The following is a 19,841-nucleotide window of genomic DNA, read 5'->3' as shown; positions in this document are numbered from 1 at the left end:
TGGTTGAGAGCTTGGGTTCTACAGACCCAAGCTTGGGATTGGATCTCAGTTGCACCACCTCATAGCTTTGTAACTGCAGGTTGAATGTCTCTAAATCTTGTCCCCTTTCCTATAATATTAAACCAATAATCATGTTGTCAAGGTGGTAATGTGGCACCAGTGTCCTTTTTTGTTTAATATGCATATTCACTCCAACACCAATAAGCTAGGAGAGATGTAAAAGCTAATTTTTTACTATATCTTTATTAATTATTGTTAATAATCACTATTGCTTCATCACACTTGCTGAGGTTAGAGGCCCTGATACTTGTTACTGATTTATGAGGGTTGTGTAATATATTTTGAGATGGTCAGTGCTATTACCATGTAAAGTGAAAACTGTGATAGCTGTACAAATACTTTAGGATGAAATAACAATGAATAATAATAATAATAATAAATACTTTGGGATATTCCAGGGCTTCTCCCTGTGTGAGATATTACTGCAATATAATTCATAATATATCTCGTATGTTTAAAGAAATAAATATTAAGATATAAATTTTACAGAGAAATGAAAGAAAAAATATCTGGTACTTTCAACACTCATAGCCAACTGAATGTAGACAACAATGTAAAATTTATCATGCATCCTGGGCATAATAACCATAACTTTCTTTCTCACAAATTAAGATCTTACAGTCTTAATTTTCACTTCAGAAAGTTCTAGAGCACATTATAATACAATTAGGAAACCTGCTATGATGACTTAGCTGCAAGAAAAATAATGATGTTCTCTTTCCTAAATGCCTATCTCCAAATAATTCTCCAAGTATTTCCTTGTTTGTTTGCATAATGCCTCCAAGAATTGACAATGGTACATCCAAACATCTTCAGTAGAAATTACACGGAAATTTAAAGAAAAACCTATAAACTTAACAAAATCATTCCACCATACACTTGCTATTCCTTGAATTTGAAACATTTTTCATTGATTTTTCTTTACAAAGTTAAAGTAATTAACAGGAAAAATGCTATTTGTTCGGAATGAATATAGCTTTAAACTTTAGGAAAAAGATGTGTACAGCAAAAATAAGTTTCTGTTGCAACAAATGGCCCTTGAATATGCAGGAAAATTTCTGTTCATTCTTTTACCTGTGTCATATCAAATGCCTCTTCTGAGAATAAAAAGGGAAATACATCTTTTTTGTGTCTCTCCCACATTTTAACACAAATTTAATAATTAAGGAGAAGAAAGTGATTGTGGGATGGAAGAAACAAAGCAAAGAAATTAGAAAACAATGTTTATCAAATGACAGCTCTCTGCATTTTACATGCCTTCCCTCACTTTGATTTCTACCTAGGGAGTATCTATTTTCATCATTCTACAGATAATCAAAATAAGTGTCACTTACTTCACCCATTTTCCCTTAGTCTGCTGTGTCCCACACGTACTAACATGAAACCAAGATCTGCTAAGAGAAGGATCTTGGCGGTAATGATGTGGAATTATTAAGTGTTCTCATATACAGCTTACAAAAGCATTTGAATTATCTGTAAATGTGATATGTTAGAAACTATGATTGACTGGATTTTAGGCAACCTATGATATATGGTTCGAAATATCCTCATGAGTTTGGATCTTAGAGTCCATTTGATTATAGAGTCATAGATTTAAAGAGATCAATTAGTCATAACTTAAAAGGAAATTATCAGTTTGATTCTCCCTGTAAGTATTGCAAAAATACACAGTGAGGGTATTTAGCTCATAAACTCAGGGGAAATCTTATTTTTAGCTATGCCATATGCATGTAAATATTATATATGGATGGCATTGAGCAGAACACTGAATTGCTCAGAACTTCAGCTTCTTTGATATGTGCTAATTCTCCTTAAAATAATTTTTAGGAAAAAGTGTTTCATTTATTACCTACTCAGTAAAGAAGTGTTATTATATAATCTAATTATCTATTAGAAGCACCTCTCTCTAAATAATGCTTTTAATTTTCTTTTATGAATTGAATTTTAATTTTAAAGTAAAAAACGTATTCATCACTGCAGTGCAAACGAAATGAAAGCCTTCCAATGTCCAAGTGGTTTGCACATGTGGAATAGAGAGAAACAAACGTTAAAACGTGTCCTGCACTGTAGCTCAAGGGGGAAAGATGGTCTTTTCATTTTGCTAAATTCACTTAAATGTTTTCCTTCACATTCTATAAAAATTATTTGAAATGATGATAATGTAAATGTAAAATCCTTAACAATTAAAGTAATAGTAGAAATACCAGGAAAATACTCTCATGATCTTTAGATTTACAAAGGACTTCTTAAAACAGTATCAAAACAACAGCAATGAAAATTATATAAAATTAAAAATAAGCAGGTCACCTTTAGGAAAACTCAACGGCATGCTGAAGCCTCAGAGACAACATTGGTAATGCATATGTGCAATAAACAACTTGTATCAAAAAATATAGCAGCGTTCTCCCCAAAGTCCGTAGAAATGTATATTATGAAAAGCTATGTATGGATTTAAAAAACTTTTGCATGAAAACAAACATCTTTTCATTCCACTGTCCCATAAACTTCTGAAAGTATCTTCACATAGTACTCCTAAAAATCAATTTATAAAAAGTGACAAATGAAAGAAGAAAAAAAGGGGAGGCAAAGGACTTGGCCAGGATTACTGGAAGAGAATGTGGAAATTCTCTGTGAATAAGCGCTGTGAATAATCGCTCATTATCATTAGTCATCAGGCAAACGCAAATTACGCTGTAATGAGATACTACCACCATGCCCCCTAAGAATGGCTACAGTGAAAAGGACTGAGGATAACAAGAGCTGATAAGAATAGGGAGCAACTTGGGACCAGTGCTGTGGCACAGTGGATTAAAGCCCCAGCCTGAAGCACCTGCATCCCTATGGGTGCAGGTTCTAGTCCTGGATGCTCCACTTCTGATACAGCTTTTCTGCTATAGCCTTGGAAAGCAGTAAAGGATGGCCCCAGGTCCTTGGGCCCCTGCCCCCACATGATAGACCTGGAGGAAGCTCCTGGCTTCTGACTTCAGATTTGGCTCAGCTCTGAAGTCGTCGTAGCCATTTGGGGAGTGAACCAGCGGATTGAAGACCTACCCTTCCCTCCCTCCCTCTCTCCCTTTCTCTCTTTCTTTCTCTCTCTCTCTCTATGCAACTTTGTATTTCAAATAATAAATAAAAATAAATCTAAAAAAAAAGAATAGGGAGCAGTTGGAATGCAGTGACACTTCTAAGTAGAGTAAAACTTTGGGTGACTACACTGTGCTTGTAAAAAACTGCTGAATCTAAACAAACACAGTATTTATTACCCAGCAATTGCTCTCCAGAGTAAAGCCAAGGAAAATCAATGTAATGGCTCAGCAACACACAGGAAGAACTGTCAGCATGGTAATCTATAAAATCCCAAAGCAGAAGACGTCTCAAATGCCCACCAAAAATACAATTAATAAATAAATAAAATTGAGTCAATTTATATAATAGGGTATGACATAGTAATCAAGAACAACCCACTTCTAAATATGATAACATGGATGAATCTCATAGGGTTTTACTTTAATTGAAATAAGCTTGACACAAAAGAGTATATAATATGTTACTCAACTTTCATGAAGTTCAAAAATAGTCAGAGATATGAGAGCTCAGAAGTTATTAGATTTGAAAAAAATATTTACTGGAAGGGATATTTGAAGGAGCCTGACATGTGCTATATGTTCTGGGTGATGGTTATCCACCTGAGCTGTACATTTAATATTTGTGGACTTAAGTTCTGACTGTAAGCTGTATTTTCATAGCACATAAAAATTAAAAATAAAATAATGTCTCTTCAACTTTTATTCCTCATCTATTCTTTTAAAAGTCAATATAAAGCATTGCTTGGCAGTGATGGTTGTCTGGGGGAAAATAACTCAAAATATTTTTTTCAGATCATTAAATAATAACATTAAATTAACTTGAGTCAATTAACATTAAACATAGAAGAGCAACCTAAATTTAACATCAAGAATTTTGGAGGATAATCCAAAGAAACAGTCAATCTTACTAGCATCTGCTGATTACCCAGGGGGATCACAGGAAAATTACATCTGCTAAAACGCACTCAGCTATTACCCACCTCTAGCCTAAGGTCTCTTTCAGGGAGGAAGACAGAATGATTTTTAAAGTATGTGATGAAGAAGAAATAATTTTAGATCACTGGATACTTGTATTATAAAAAAATGTCCAAATAAATAGAATACATGTTATGCCTTTAAACAGTAACACTAAGTGACGTTCATGGACCAAATGAACTAACCCAGGGTTAAAAGTATCCAATTTCTTCCAGCATGATGGCTTTGCATGTGCAGACTCTGATTCTTATTTGTTCATTCCTCATCCTTTTCTTTGGCCCTGGAATACCTTTCTCATGTCTTTACTGTACTGCTGTGCTAGAAACACAATCCTTTTAAATAATCCCACTGCCAGGAATCCGAAAAAAGTCTTTTGATTCTGAATAAAAACAAGCTTTGTTTTTTGATGACCACCTCTTAACCTAAGTGTCCTTTTTATATAATGCCCGAAACTGTTGATGCAAGATGGTCACTGTTGTGGGTTTTCAGCTACACTTGAGACATAAAAGCCCAGAGGGAATAATCCCCTGACAAAATGCATGCTTGGTCTACATAGTATTCCTTCAAGAACTGCTCAGGGTGTGTGTCACGCACCCACATAGATGAATAATTCTTGCTACAAAGGTGAGCCAAGGACTAACCTAACATTTTATTCTACTAGGCACTTTTTTCACTTTTATACTTACGCTAACATGTCCTAAGTTATTTCAGGTGTATGAGAATGATCTCTAGGTTTACCAAGAGTTATCCAGATGCACCTGAGCTAACACTTGGAGGAAAGCACAAAGGGCAGATAAGCATACCAATGACAAAGTTGGCTTTGGAGGATGACTGCCCATACTGCTGCTCGATGTACTTGGGTTTATAGGTCACCATGCCAAATAAAGAGTTGAACTGAATGGTGCTCGCACACAGATACAAGAAGTATACTGGATTCCCCAAAAGATTCTTCAGAGATGGAAGAAAATCTACGAGACAAAAATAACACAGAGTAATTACAGAGAGCATAACACTTGGCAGGAGATGAAGCTGTGGCAGCAGGATTCAGCTGAGTGAGTCCCCCCCACCCTTCACAGAACTCAATGCAATTCAAGGTGCCACACACTTACATATTATGTGTACCAAGCCATTGCTGCAAAGCAAGGCTGTGATCTGGCAAGACTTAGACACTGGCTTCACCATGCAGGTAAGACAATTGCACCAGTGGTGAAGATAGGACAGATCCCTGTAACAGAAGGAGCTAACAGGCAATGTGGATGAGAATACCCCCATGGCCATGCAGCTGGGAGCCAAAGACAAGGCAGTGGGAACGGCTGTTTCTGAGGTGCTTGGCTTAGAAGCTAAGATGCCTGCATTTCCTCTTAGAGTGGCTGGGTCTGAGTCCCAGCTCTGCTCTGGATTCCAGCTCCCTGCAAAAGCACACCCTGAGATGCACTGGTGCTGGCTCAAGCAGTTCCTCTCACCCACACGGGACACCTGCACTGATACCTGGCTTCTGGCTTCCACTCTACCCAGCCCTGGGCATTGGACACATTTGGTGAATGAACCGGAGGATGGGAGTTCTTCTGTTTTTCCTTTTTGTCTCTCTACCTCTTCGAGTCTCTGCTTCTCTCATCAATGAATTAGAGGATGTTTGTTTTCTGGTCTCTACTCTTCAAATTTGGGTCAAGGTTACAGGGAAGAAATATTAATGTTACCTCCATTCAACATATATACTTTAGCATGAGAAATGAGTTCTCTTACTCTCTCTTCCTATTGTTATCCAGCCAATCATTTAGAAATGTAAAGAATTTATATAAATGTCAATACTGCTTGAGGAGGAAAAGGAGCAGCCTTGTGGGCACCCATCCCCCTACAAAGAATCCACTAAAACTCTTCTGGTCATGTGACCACAATGCACTCTTCAGTGGGAGAGATGCACTGATACAACCTCTCAAATGGGTGGCTCTCATCTGTTAAAAGGCTGGAAACCCGGCCGGCGCCGTGGCTCACTAGGCTAATCCTCCGCCTTGCGGCGCCGGCACACCGGGTTCTAGTCCCGGTCGGGGCACCGATCCTGTCCCGGTTGCCCCTCTTCCAGGCCAGCTCTCTGCTGTGGCCCGGGAAGGCAGTGGAGGATGGCCCAAGTGCTTGGGTCCTGCACCCCATGGGAGACCAAGAGAAGCACCTGGCTCCTGCCATCGGATCATTGCGGTGCGCTGGCCGCAGCGCGCCAACCGCGGCGGCCATTGGAGGGTGAACCAACGGCAAAGGAAGACCTTTCTCTCTGTCTCTCTCTCTCTCACTGTCCACTCTGTCTGTCAAAAAAAAAAAAAAAAAAAAAAAAGGAAAAAAAAAAAAAAGGCTGGAAACCCTAAGACCTGCTGTTCTATCCACTAAGATTTCTACAAAGCAGTGATCCTGGGTATAGACAGTTGCAGGGTCTCAATGCAGGGCATGTGAGAGGATGGAAACGTACACCAGGAAGGTTCGCAAAGTTTGTGGTCACGTGCTCCACTCAGTTTTCCCATAATAAGGCTGATGTGTGAAAAATCCCCACCCCCCGTGTGTGTGTAAGTGTGTATGTGTGTGTGTGTTTCTCTCTCCCCCTCCCACTTTCTCCTCTCTGTCTGAACACATGGGAGGAAGAGAGTGGTACGGTTTGTAAATCTTCTATAGCCCCAACAAGTAACCTGAAAGTACTTTGAAATCAGGAAGAAATCAGAAAGAATCAGACTTACCTCTTGCCATTTCCAGCATTTTTGCTTTTCCTCCATGAGCTATTTGGTAGTTGACCTGATCATCCACAATGAACCTGGATTTCTCAGAGCAGGAACTGGACTCCTCTCTACTTTGGGGTCTTGGTAAATTCTTTGGTAAACACCAGAAAGGCACAGCTGCAAGAAGACTTACAGTTCCTGCTATCAGATAGCCAAGCCACCAGGCACCTACCCACTGGGGATCCTTCGGGGTAATGGTTACATGGTCTGAAAGACAGAGAGGATGGCCAAGGAGCATGCATTGCAAGTCCAATGGGTTGACATAGGCTTCTATTAACAAAATTAAATCCTGGCATTAGCTCTATCCTATTACAAAATACCTAACAATTCATATATGACTTTTATCCTAATCTGGATACTAATGTGTGGTTTGCTGAAGGAATGAGAGAAACCATGTGATGCTTTCTCCTTTGGGTCCTTAGATGAAAAATTATATAGGCTTAAGTTTGGGAAAAGTCTTATAAAATCCAAACTGTGTACCAGTGCCTGAAGAAGGACCCAGGACAAGAGAAAGACAACACCTGAGAGAGACTAATGAGGGCTCAACACGTCCCACTCAGCCATTCCACATCAGCACCACATTCATCTGATTTATGCGTAGAGCATCTAAGATTTTACTCTAAGAAAAACCTATGTCCTGCACCATCCAAGCCAAATCTAGAATAAACATTTCATTTGAATTCAGATGGTATTTGTATATCTGAAGCACAACTTCAACAGTTTATTTACCATGAAATTTTATGTTTGACATTATTTTTCATTTGATTAAAAAGATTTGACAGATTTTAAATCAAATAATTGATTTCCTATGTAATGATCTATATGATTATACTCTGTCACCATCATATTCTATGAGATCAATAAAATGGATATACATACATTGAAACTTGGGCTCAACTGCTACCACATTATATTTGGTAAAATTTTTATAGAACCATGTCACTGCATATTGACGCTTCCCGTTGACAATCTTCTTGCATACCTCTCATCACACTTATATGTCCTCATCTAGCTCAGGATTTTACACTTTGTGAAGTCAAAGAACTGAAGTATTTTGTTTACTGCTCTGGAATATCAACTGAGGTATAGTTACAGTAAAATAATTTTGGTGAAGTCATGAATGGACAAATAAAATTTGAGCAGCATACCCTGCAGTTCATTTGATTTAAAAAGTGCAAGAATTTTACATTCTGTTTTAATACACAAGGACTTTAAAATGCAATTCCATGTGAAACTTACTTGTTTCTAACAGCAGTCTTAGAATTCTTTTTTAAAAAGATAAATGCCATTCGTATTTAGGGGATGTATCTCCTGGGGACGGGGATAAGTGGCTAGCTATTGGAAGATAAAGCCGCCCAATGAATTCCTGCACAAGTATTCCAAAAGGGAAATCAACATCCTACAATATGTTTCCACGTGGAAAAGACTTGTTACGTTAAAAAAAAGAGTGGGGGGTCATTTGGTTGCCCAAAGAGCTTCAATCCCTAGTTCTTCTGGCAAGTCCCCAGATGCATTATCAATTGATGTAACTCCAGTGAATGCTGGCACACCTGAAATTGGCAAGAGCCCACAGGCAGCCTTGGTTTGGGGTCTTAACTACGCTGGAATGCCTCTGAACTGGCCAATCAGAAATGAAACTAGGATACATCTTCCCAACAAACTATGGTCATTCAGTTCTATCACCACCTAGTTTCAAGTTCCATTTACTAATACATGTGATGATTGTATCAATAAGTTTCTCATGGATTATTTTCATTTTATGAAAGACGACTACCCTGTCATTTTATAAAGAAATGATTTGATACTTTTCACAATGTTCCCATATAAAATTCACAGTATCTAAAATAAATGAATAAATAAGAATAAACTCCCTTACCTAGGTTTACAAAGCCAATGTCAACATAGAGTTTGGCACATAATGAGCCTAACAGGAAGCCAAAGATTGGTCCTATAATTGCAACTGTCTGCACACACCCTGCACAAACAACAACAAAAAAAAAAAAAGGAAAGAAAAGAGAAGAAAGAAGCTGCCGTTTATTTGTTTTGATAAATTAAAATTTTAAACAAGAAATGTGAGATCCAGTTAGCGGCTGAAAATGTTCAACTCTACATTTGTGTGTATTTCATTTGTCAACTTTTTCAACCACACTGAAAAGGAATTAAGTTTTCTGCTTTGAGGGAAGAACAAACACCTTTAAAGCCCTTAGTGTCTTGTGATAAGAAAAGAATATCAAAACTCTAAAGAAGCTAATTTAGCAAACTTCACTCTCTGGGATTAGATTGCCCACTCATAAAAACTGGAATTGAACTGGTTTTGATAGTTTTTGAACAACTTGCTATGGTCAGATGAGTATAAGATTCGTCTTCACAATGAAACTGATTCCTTGCACATTAGGAGAAAAGTGTATCCATTCACTTCGAGGTTCTGTAGGCCTGTTTTTGAGAGAAGTATCTGTGCAGAATCCTGGAAGCAGCTAGTAAAGGAAGCAGACTTGGGAACAGGTTGAGTGCTCTGGAAGGTTCATGGCCATCAGGGAAGCCTTAACAGTAACATAGCTGACTGCCTAAAAGACACAATCTCTAGGAACCAGAAAAGTGGCTCTTTCTTGCCAAAGATTCCCAACTGCATTTCATTCAACACACAGCTTAAGGCACACATATTTCTGTAGATTTCAATTAGCTGGAGGTGTAAATAGCAGATCCCAGATCCTTTTCAGAACAGAAAAGAGGCCGGTGCTGTGGGTAAAGCTGCTGCCTGCAGTGCCAGCATTCCACATGGGTACTGGTTCCAGATCTGGCTACTCCACCTCTGATCCAGCTTTCTGCTATGGCCTGGGAAAGCAGTGGAAGATGGTCCAATTCCTTGGGTCCCTGCACCTACATGGGAGACCCGGAAAAAATTCCTGGCTCCTGGCTTTGGATCGGAACAGCTCCGGCTGTTGCAGCCATCCAGGGAATGAAACACATGATGGGGGATTTCCTTTCTCTCCCTCTCTGCCTCTGCCTCTCTGTAACTCTCCCTTTCAAAAAAAATTTTAAAAAATAGAAGAGAGAATTAAGAGAAGAAGTGGGCTCTGTGCTTCTGGTTAGGAAGGAGGTACTGGGTCTCTACATGCTTCTCCTGGCTATAAACTTTCCTCCAAAGCCCAAAGGAAATGCCCAGTGCATACGACAGAGATTTTGTTCCAATTCTATTCCCCACTTAATACTGATTTTTTTCCATAAGTACAAGAAACCATATTCTTAATTATAGCCTGCTTGGCTCAACCAGAACACTAGGAAGTTCTACATAGCACAGACAGGGCAGGTCTGTCCTATGGAGCTAACTGCAGTCCCCTCTCCCTGTCCAAAGAATTTAAATCATACCCTTCTGTCCCCAGTAGACAGTTCTTTAAAAGATCACGAAGCCAAGCTGATGTGTGAAACAGAACAAGCCTTAGTCATTCTGTATCTCTTGCTTTGAGCTTAATTCTAAGACATAGAGCCCCCCGGTAAATGCTGCTTAGATGCATCTGAACTTGGAGGTATGTCTTTGCTGTATCATTTTGGCCTTTGCAGCTTTTGTTGCTGATCATCCACAGAGACTGATTCCAGAGATATGTCAGCCTCTGGCCTTGCTTCCATCCTTTTATACTTTTCTTGACCCATCCCTACCTGCTCTTGTTACCTCAGAATTCCTTGTGATTTCTCATAGGGGTAAAAGGTTGCTTTTAATAATCAGTGCTTATAAACATCAAAGAAATTTCTGAGGAAACAAGTTTAGAATATACAGACATGTACACACCTAAATGCTGCAGCAGCACTATAATGATCACACTAAAAAGAGCCTACAAAATCCGACGCCCACGAGAAGACTTTGAGGCGGTCAGACGTCACTACAGTGAAGCGCATGGTTATTTCCTTCCAACCTACTGGTCTTTCCTAATAGGTCCTTCGAATTGGAGTGCATTCATCATGCAAATCCTCACTGAGCACTTCAGAAATGTGTGAACTGAATACAGGAACTGGTTGCAGTATTCAATGGAATGGAGGAAACCAGCTACCCTACTTCCCCCCCGAAAATGCATAGAGTGGACATTACCAATATAGAAAGGTGCATTGTCTTCACTGGCGAAGTCATCCAGGTAGGCAATGCCTAGAGGCTGTATGGGAGTCTCTCCCAGGCCACGAAGAAGGTTTCCCAGGAAAACATAAACCCACATGGAGGAGCTGGCATCAGCTTCACATTCTTGAAAGAAAAGCAAACGAGAGCATTGCAATTAGATAACTATCGAAATTAAATATTTACTCTGCAACTCTACAATGTATCCTAAAAAGGAATTAGAATGCAAAAGTGAAATGGCAAGTATTCATAATTTGATGGAAGGAAGACTGGAAAATGTTTTGTCACTGTAATCTTGCATGGAGTGGAAACCTCCCAGAGACTTAACCAAGCAACTCTATTGCTTCTTGTTTCTGTTCTCTCTTCTTATTTTCTCTCTTCTTTTTATTTTGTACCCATTTCAAGCTATTTGAATTCCTTTACAATCCAGTCACACTCTACAACCTATTGAGGGCAAAACATGCATTTTGAATAAAGACTTTCTCACCTTAACTCTATTTTTTAGTAGAAGTCATAAATAGTTTTATTATTGAGCAAGTGTTATCTAAACTGCAAAATTCTAAATTGCCTATACTTCAGTATTGGGCAGTACTGGCTACAATTATGCTTATTTGATAGTGAACACCATTTTTAGGATTTTTAGAAACAAATTTGCATAAAAATTGGGAACTGCCTATGATTCATCATTAGAATTTAAAATAAAAAGATTTTTTTGGCAGTATTTTTAGAGTGGGATTCAAAGCAAGCAACTTTAAAATGCTCTCAGAAAATCCAGGTCTTGGTACAATCCTGTGTGAAGTAGGATAATTGCCTCCATATCTAGCTTTGAAGAGGTCAAATTCTTTAATAAAATCTATAATGTTAACAACCACCAATAATCGCCATTTCTAGAAGCTCCCTCCCGGCCACTCATTGGGCTAAGAAGTTGGTGGGCATCTTTTAATTGAGTCTTCCTAGTGACTAGCCTTTAAAATGGGATTAGCCTCCAAAATGAAGTGTGGGTTCTGAGGAACTGAGGTGAACACCTCTTAACAAGTGGACCAGACTGCATCACAGATGTGACGACTGTGCACTCTTCTGAACTTGATCCCTTTTCTGCTCCTTCTGGAAAAGTAGCCTAGGACCAAGGATTTGCACTCTCCTCTCTGGATGTCTAGTCTGCTCCCCAAAATAGGATGTGAGTTCTTTTTCTAAAAATTAACTCTAATGTCAATTCTAAACTTAACATTTGTATAATCCTAAGAAGCTTTTTATGGTCATCGGTTTTGCTTAAGTGTGGATACTTTAGTTCAATGTGTGGCTATTAAAATTTAAATTAAAACATTGTGAAACTAAAAATAAATACTAATTTTTAAAATTAAATTAGATAAAATATATCTTTTGGTTTCTGAGTACCACTAGCTCCAGTCCAAGTGCACAACACTCCCATCTGACTAGTGGTGGCAGTATTGGGTATAGGACATGGCCATCGCCCCAAGTCCTGTGACCAGCTCTACTCCAGGGTGTCGTGAGAGAGAAGGAGGACTGGGTGCGGAGCATTTCTGAGAAGGATCTCATGATCAACCCCATGACCATCTTTAGGGCAAGCTTCACATTCACGGTATCTAAGGAAGAGGATGTTCATACTGGAATGTGCCTCACCTAAGGAAGGAAAAGGACTGACTGTGAGTGCTATGCTCCGTACATATCAGGTAACTTTCCCCTTTACATTAAAAATATTTTACTTGAATTCCATGACTCTAAAGCCTATGTGTCACTTTTTTTTTTTTTACATCAGAATTTGAAGTATTTCCTAACTAGCTGTGCTGCCAATTGTGTCATCTCTTTCCCACAATCTCATCACTGACTATACATTGTGTACAGATGAAACGGGATACTTGAGTCAATCCTTGCATAGTGCCCTAAGGAAATTGATTCCTCAGGTCAGGAGTAAGGAGGAAGAAGGGGGTGGCATGAGAGGGAGTGGTGGGCATATTGACGAGGGGACTTGTTCTCTTGCCCACACTGAGTCCTAGAGATGCCTGCAGGAAACCTCTACGGATAAAGATGTAGAGTTTCTGAGTGAGGAAATCCCATTGTACTTTGGCCTGTTAGAACCCAGGGAGGTAATCAGACCGTGGAGATGAAAAGGCTGCATGGTAGAGTGAAGCACCCTTGCCTGGGGCTCCTCTCAAGATTCTCACGCTGCAAGTCACACGGAAGAGATGATGGCCTGTTCCCAAGGGTGGTGCAGACACAGTACTGCTGGGCCATATTCACCAGTCCTGTGGACACTACATCTGCTGACAAAATGCCCTGTGCCCCATTTCATGTGGGAAGCAAGATGATTTCCCTGTGTCCAAGACTGTCACTTCTGTGTCAGAGAGCGCTGCTGTGCCAAACAGGACATGGATGAGAATACAAGATGACCCCATGGTGTCATGTGTGACCAAACACTGTGACCAGCACGGTTTCAGATATCTAAGTTGACAAGGAACTGATAACATCAAGAACCTTAACTGCCTCCATGATAATTTGCAAGCTCCTAGAACACAAGCAATGCCTGGGGGAAAGGAGGGAGATTAGGACAGAATGAGATGGTTTCTCTCATCCTGATGGAAGAATCTGAATAGGGAAATTAAATAGATTTATGAGGGAAAATTACATTTCCTTCACACCTGAGATTTTTATCTGCAAAGCCAGTTTTTCCCTGCTATCAAGGTGGTCCATCTTATTATTTAGATTTACTGGCTTTTCCAGTAACCAGTCATTATCTTCCATAATATTTGATCATCTGTATATTTTCTTAGGATCTCATCATTTACTGCTTTCTATTCTAGGGATCTTTATGACACTGTAATATCTCAATTTAAGCGATAAAGGCTCGAGAGCCAAAAAGTACAGATATTCTTATACAAAGTAAAGCACAAAGAAAGCATCACCTCCCCTCCAAAAAAAAAAAAAAAAAAAGAGGAGTTTATTTTGTCAGCTTAAAAAACCATCTTACCTTTATCTATTTGAGGTTTTGATTTTTCCATAGCTGAGATTGGTAATTGATTTCTAGACTCTGGAAGACATGGAGAGATGCTGAGAGTGGAATTGGGCGAAGGAGAGTATCGGTCATATCTGTACCTGTATAAAAAGAACATGTTCTTGGTGATAGACCCAATAACATCACACACACACACACACACACTATGTGCATGCTCTGCAGACAATTCATTCAGGCACTAACTGAGGTTACAGCTGTCTTGGAATCTGAATCACCAAATCAAGCCAGCATTTAACAGCAGAATTTGCTGCAGAGGTAGACTGTGGTTCTGGTTCATGAGTTTCCTATCATACCTGCCTCTGTCAATCACAGAGTGCAGTAAAAGAAAATAAAAATTATTTATGCCATCTCAATATAAAATAATAACCACAAATCATCTACTCCATTGTTGAAAAAGTATCCAACACTTGATAGAAATCATGAATATCTCTGAGACAGAGCCAAGCAATAATTAAGGCCTTTAGCATAATCTGTTTAGAGTTTGAATTTAGTAGAGCTGCAAGGCTGAATCTAGAGAAAGGATAATGATACATGGGCTTTTTGAATCATTATCTAGGTAATAGTGTGTTTTTTCCACAGTTTAGTAATCCGGCTACAACTTGTTTCTAATTCCAGTCCTTCCTCCATATATGAAGCTATGATGGCAGCCAGGCTGGAGACTATAGGGCGAGAGTAGGGTGAGGCTATCTACAGTGCTCTGCTCCACGCTACCCAGGGTGACCTTCAGCCAAGTCCTCAGCTCCATCTGGACCCTTCAGGGAAGAGGTCCATAGTACAAAGGTCTCCTGACATCATTGTCATTCTCATTTTGTTTAGGTGCTATGTGACTATGTGTCTGGCCATCACAGTAATGCTATTTGAGATGCCAATCATAGAATCTCACTTATTCAGCATGGTAAGGAAAACATGTACTGAGTAATTAAAATATTCAAATGTTCAACAAATGGGTTACCTCACCTCCCTTTTGTGCACCCTATGCCTCAATGGGTCTACGGATTTCCCTGAGAAAGGAGGATCTTTGGTACACACATTTTATGTGAATGTTTTAAGGGAGGAGGTTCACAGTTGTCATCATTCACCAAACGATTTCCTGACCAAAATAGGTTAAGAACCATTTCAAAAGGGTAACTATTTCCAATTTTTAACTACACAGAACACATGGTATTGAAATCATAGTAAATATAATTTTAATTAATTAACAGGGACAGAGACACCATGGACTGTTATAATGACTCAAGGCTATTAAAGTGAGCATCAATAGTGATTATGTAGCATTTTGCAAAAATTTAACTTGAGTGTGATCACACTGATAGGTCTGAGAGTCAAAAGGATCACACAAACAAGACTAGTGTCTGCTAATACTAACTGATAGAATCAAAAAGGGAGAGAACGATCCATCATGGGAAGCAGGATACGCAGCAGACCCATAGAATAGCAGATGTCCTAAATAGCACTCTGGCCTCAGAATCAGCCCTTAAGGCATTCGGATCTGGCTGAAGAGCCCATGAGAGTATTTTAGGCATGGAAAGCCAAAACACTCTGGAAAAAAAAAAAAAAGAAGACATAAATGAAAGATCTCTGCGAGTGAGATCCCAGTGGAAAGAATAGGGCCATCAAAGAAGGAGGTACCTTTCTCTGAAGGGAGGAGAGAACTTCCACTTTGACTATGACCCTGTTGGAATGAAATCGAAGTCGGCGAACTCAAAAGGCTTCCATAGCCTTGGCAACTCATGACTAGAGCCTAGGGAGATTACTGACACCATAAACAAGAGTGTCAAATTGTTAAGTCAATAACAGGAGTCACTGTGTACTTACTTCTCATGTGGGATCTGTCCTTAATGTGTTGTCCAATGTGAAGTAATGCTATAACTAGTACTCAAACAGTATTTTACACTTTGTGTTTCTGTGTGGGTGCAAACTGATGCAATCTTTACTTAATATATACTAAATTGATCTTCTGTATATAAAGAGAATTGAAAATGAATCTTGATGTGAATGGAATGGGAGAGGGAGTGGGAGATGGGGGGGGTGCAAGTGGGAGAGAAATTATGGGGGGCGAAGCCATTGTAATCCATAAACTGTACTTTGTAAATTTATATTTACTAAATAAAAATATTAATTTGAACATTCTCAGTTCCTTTTGTCAAAAGGTAACTGTTGCAATCATGATAATTATTTAGGTTTTGAATAAATAGACTTATGTAAGTGCCCCTTTGTCACCAAATTTTATCTGTGACATTCTAAAAATTATTTGGCTTCAGTTTTTTAGTTGTAAAATGAGGGCTACAAATGGCATCTGTGCCCATTTAGACTCTGCTGGACAAAAAGACAAAAAAAGTGATTGAACAGAGGACCAATGGTACAGGTGCTTCAGTCCTGATCTACACTGAAGTCCTAACTGATGGGATAGGACTCTGATGCAGGAAATCATATAGCAGTCTCCTAAACAGTCTCCCTGGCTCTGTGTTCACCCACCAAAGTCAATTCTTCAGCAGTAGTCAGTGTGATCCCTTAAAAATCTAAGTCAGATGGGGGCCAGTGTTGTGGTGTAGCAGGTGAAGCTGCTGCTTAGGCTGCCGTATCAGAGGGCCACGATTATAACATGCAGAAACCAAGGCCTAGAAAGATTAAGTAACATGCCTAAGGATACTTGGAAGAGCTGCCGATCTCCTGCAGAGAATTAAGTCTAGAGCCAAGGATTTATTTATCCTATGCGACTGCTTCAAATTTTTAATTTTTGTAGTAGAGGAACTATTTTTCCCCCTGAGCATACACTGGAGGCCCAATGAATGAGACAGACTGCCGTGCAGGTGAAGCAGGGTTTAGACATAGTGGAGACTCACTTGCTCAGCTTTCTCTTTTCCCTCCTTCTTACCCATTAGTCCCCTATCACACCTCTGCAGAGTCTCAATGATGCAAGCAAACTCCTACCTTGTGGAAAGGATGCCAAAGAGGTGTTCAAAGAGTAACAGAAGTCCCAAACCACAGCTCCCTCTCCAACCAAAAATGAAGGTGTCAGAGAAAGCTCCAAATGGATAGGAAAGCTCCCATCAAATATTCTTGGGGCCAGCAGCTGTGTATAGTAGGCTAAGCCTCCACCTTCAGTGCTGGCATCCCTATGGGTGCAGGTTTGTGTCCTGGATTTTCCTTTGCTGACCCAATTATCCACTAATGGCCTGGGAAAGCCATTAGTGAAAAAGTGAAAGTGAAACATGAAAGTGAAAGATGGCTCAAGCCCTTGGGCCCCTGCACCCATGTGGGGGACCCAGAAGAAGCTCCTTGCTTCAGATCAGCCCAGCTCCAGCCATTGCAGTCATTTTGGGAGTGAACCAGCAGATGGAAGATCTTTCTTTCTGTCTCTCTCTGTCTCTGTCTGTAACCCTACCTCTCAATTAATTTTTTAAAAATATCTAAAAAAGAAAAAAAAAGATTTTGTGTCTTGCCTTGAAAGATTGGCCAAGGAACATAAAATAAGACTGCACTGATATATATGACCTGGCAATTAAGTCTCTCTAGCTCTAAAATGTCAATGATACAATGATCTAGAACTGACAGTAATCAAAATGTCATCTGAAGTGTACTTTTTAAAAATACTCTCTTGCTTTGGATCATTTTGCTAGTCATTTTTCCTAGCCAGCAATAGGTAAGCCCCTAACTGGGGAATGGCATGGATACATATGAAGGGTGTTGCGTGGGAAGTCTGAAGATCTGCTTTAGGGTCCTGGTTCCATAATTAGAAGACACTGAATCTTGACAAAGTCACCAAACTCTCCAAGTTGTGGGCCTCAGCTCTACAACAAAATATATGATAAACTATATTCACCTATCCCAAAGTTGCTGTCAGGACAAAAATATTAAAATAAAGGTGAGAATCTTTGGAATTACTACTGTGTAAAGTATCAACAAAAGTACCAAAAGTAGACTTAAGGATTACTAGGACATAGATAATACATTTCAATTGATAAAGGCTTATGTGTGACTACTGGGACGTTGAATGGTTGTGTGAGCTATTTTAAACCCCTTACTCCTCAATTATCCATCAGGCAGTGTGCCACAATCCAACATTTATTATTAACAGCATTCATAAATTTCCCATGTGATATTTACCACATAATACAACAATTTATTTTTATAGATATATTTGCCTCTACAGCTAAACACAAGCATTTCAGTTAAAACATGTTAGTGAAACTTTCCCTTTAATCTTGTTGACATCAATACATATCAATAATTTTTTATAATTATGAAGTCACAAATAATTACAAAAGTATTCTGAAATTCTCTTCAAAAATGTTATAATAAAAATACGAATAATTATGATAGTTTAAGCTTAATTTTAAGTAACCAATTTTAATCATAAAAGGGAGAAATGCAATGGTTGGATAAGAAAAAAGGTGATTGCTTTAGACTTACTGTTCCATGAAGAACTGAGGCATTGCAATGAACAATGTTCCAACTCCCATGATTAGGCACCCTGCTCCAATTATTTTTGGCCTGTGAAGTTTGGCTCCAAAGTAACTAACAAACGTTATAACTAAGAGATTCCCTGGAGGAGAAAGAAGAAAGCATTTTAAGTTAGAAAACTTAAAAAAAGCCAGCAGTATAACTGTATGTATGAATGGACACAGCAGGCCTAGTGATGTTTTGTTTTGAAAAAACCACCTGCCCATCATTTTCCCATCATTTATCTTTCTGTTCTTTCATCTATGACGACTGTTGAAATCTTTAATATTCATTACTTTAACGACCTCATTCCTTTGTCAAAATATATTAATTGCCATTCCTCCCATCTCTTGTCCTCTTAAAATGTTTTATAACATCAAATGGTAGAAGGCTTCTTTTTAGTCACTGTTAAATTTTACTTAGAGTTTCTGAAATAAAATCATTACTCTTTCTTCCTTCATATTTTTCTATTAAAATTTCTGTTAGTTTTATAATTGCTTTTGAAATATACACTGCATCTCAGTCTAGTTGATATCCCTTAGAAAAAAGAAAATTTGCACAACTGTACCTTGTTTTGAATGAAATCAAATGATGAAACTCATATTCATATAAATGACACTTTACAAAGTGTTTACAGGCTTTTTCCAAAAAAGGCCAAATAGAAATAAAAATGACATGACATATAAAAATTTAGGCATCTATATGTCCATTATAAAAACTCAATGTACACCTATAAAGCAAATTTTATAAAATACAAAAATCTCCATAAAATGGGCCCATCAATCTGTTTGTTAAAAAATAATTATAGAACATGGGAATTTTGAGGGTTGGAATTACGTCTTTCTAAAATGTTTCTAGTGAAGCATGTGATAAATCAGTTTTAGTTGAAGACTGATTAAACATGTTTCAAGGAAGATTTCTCACGCTTTGCCATGCATAAAAATTACTGGAAGGAGGCAGTGAGGGAAGCGGAAACTTGTTAAAAACGCAGATTCTTGGCAGATCCCAAGAGTTTTGGATTCCATGGATCTGGGGGTAAGCCAAGAAATCTGCATTTCTAATGCTAGCTTAAATGTGTTGTTGAGGTTCCTTTCCGGAACACACATTGATAAACATGGTTTGGGGTTTTAGATTTGAAGGAATCTTAATGTTTCAGATATTTTCATTTGGGATATTTAGCTTTCAAGAAGTGTTCGGCTTTCTAGATGTCAATAAGTTCCCAGCAATTAACTATGACGGCTAATGGGTGGCCTTGCTTTGAAGTTCGTGATGTTCTCAGTTTTCTAGCAAGATTCTGTTTCCTTACATCTGTAAGCAATCACCGAATTTCCTACTGTTTAGTCACATCTCCAGCTTTAGTCAATTGGAAAAAGAGCAGCAATTTT

General features: G+C 38.8%; 1 protein-coding gene across 1 annotated transcript in view; it reads right to left on the bottom strand.

Moving 5' to 3' along the window:
* SLCO1C1 (solute carrier organic anion transporter family member 1C1) overlaps positions 1–19,841 on the bottom strand; it is a 51,125-nt gene that overhangs the window by 19,757 nt on the left and 11,527 nt on the right. Inside the window, exons 6-11 of the mRNA XM_062195517.1 lie at positions 18,427–18,559; positions 13,969–14,093; positions 10,962–11,108; positions 8,757–8,855; positions 6,842–7,087; positions 4,925–5,089 (exon numbers count right to left, since the gene is read on the bottom strand). Of these exons, the coding sequence (XP_062051501.1) occupies positions 4,925–5,089; positions 6,842–7,087; positions 8,757–8,855; positions 10,962–11,108; positions 13,969–14,093; positions 18,427–18,559 (915 nt within the window). The remainder of the gene's footprint in view (positions 1–4,924; positions 5,090–6,841; positions 7,088–8,756; positions 8,856–10,961; positions 11,109–13,968; positions 14,094–18,426; positions 18,560–19,841) is intronic.

The sequence above is a fragment of the Lepus europaeus genome, chromosome 6, assembly GCF_033115175.1.
Source record: "Lepus europaeus isolate LE1 chromosome 6, mLepTim1.pri, whole genome shotgun sequence".
NCBI classification, from domain to species: Eukaryota; Metazoa; Chordata; class Mammalia; order Lagomorpha; family Leporidae; genus Lepus; species Lepus europaeus.
Note: the sequence above shows the minus strand (reverse complement) of the source record. Positions and strands in the feature narration are given on the sequence as shown.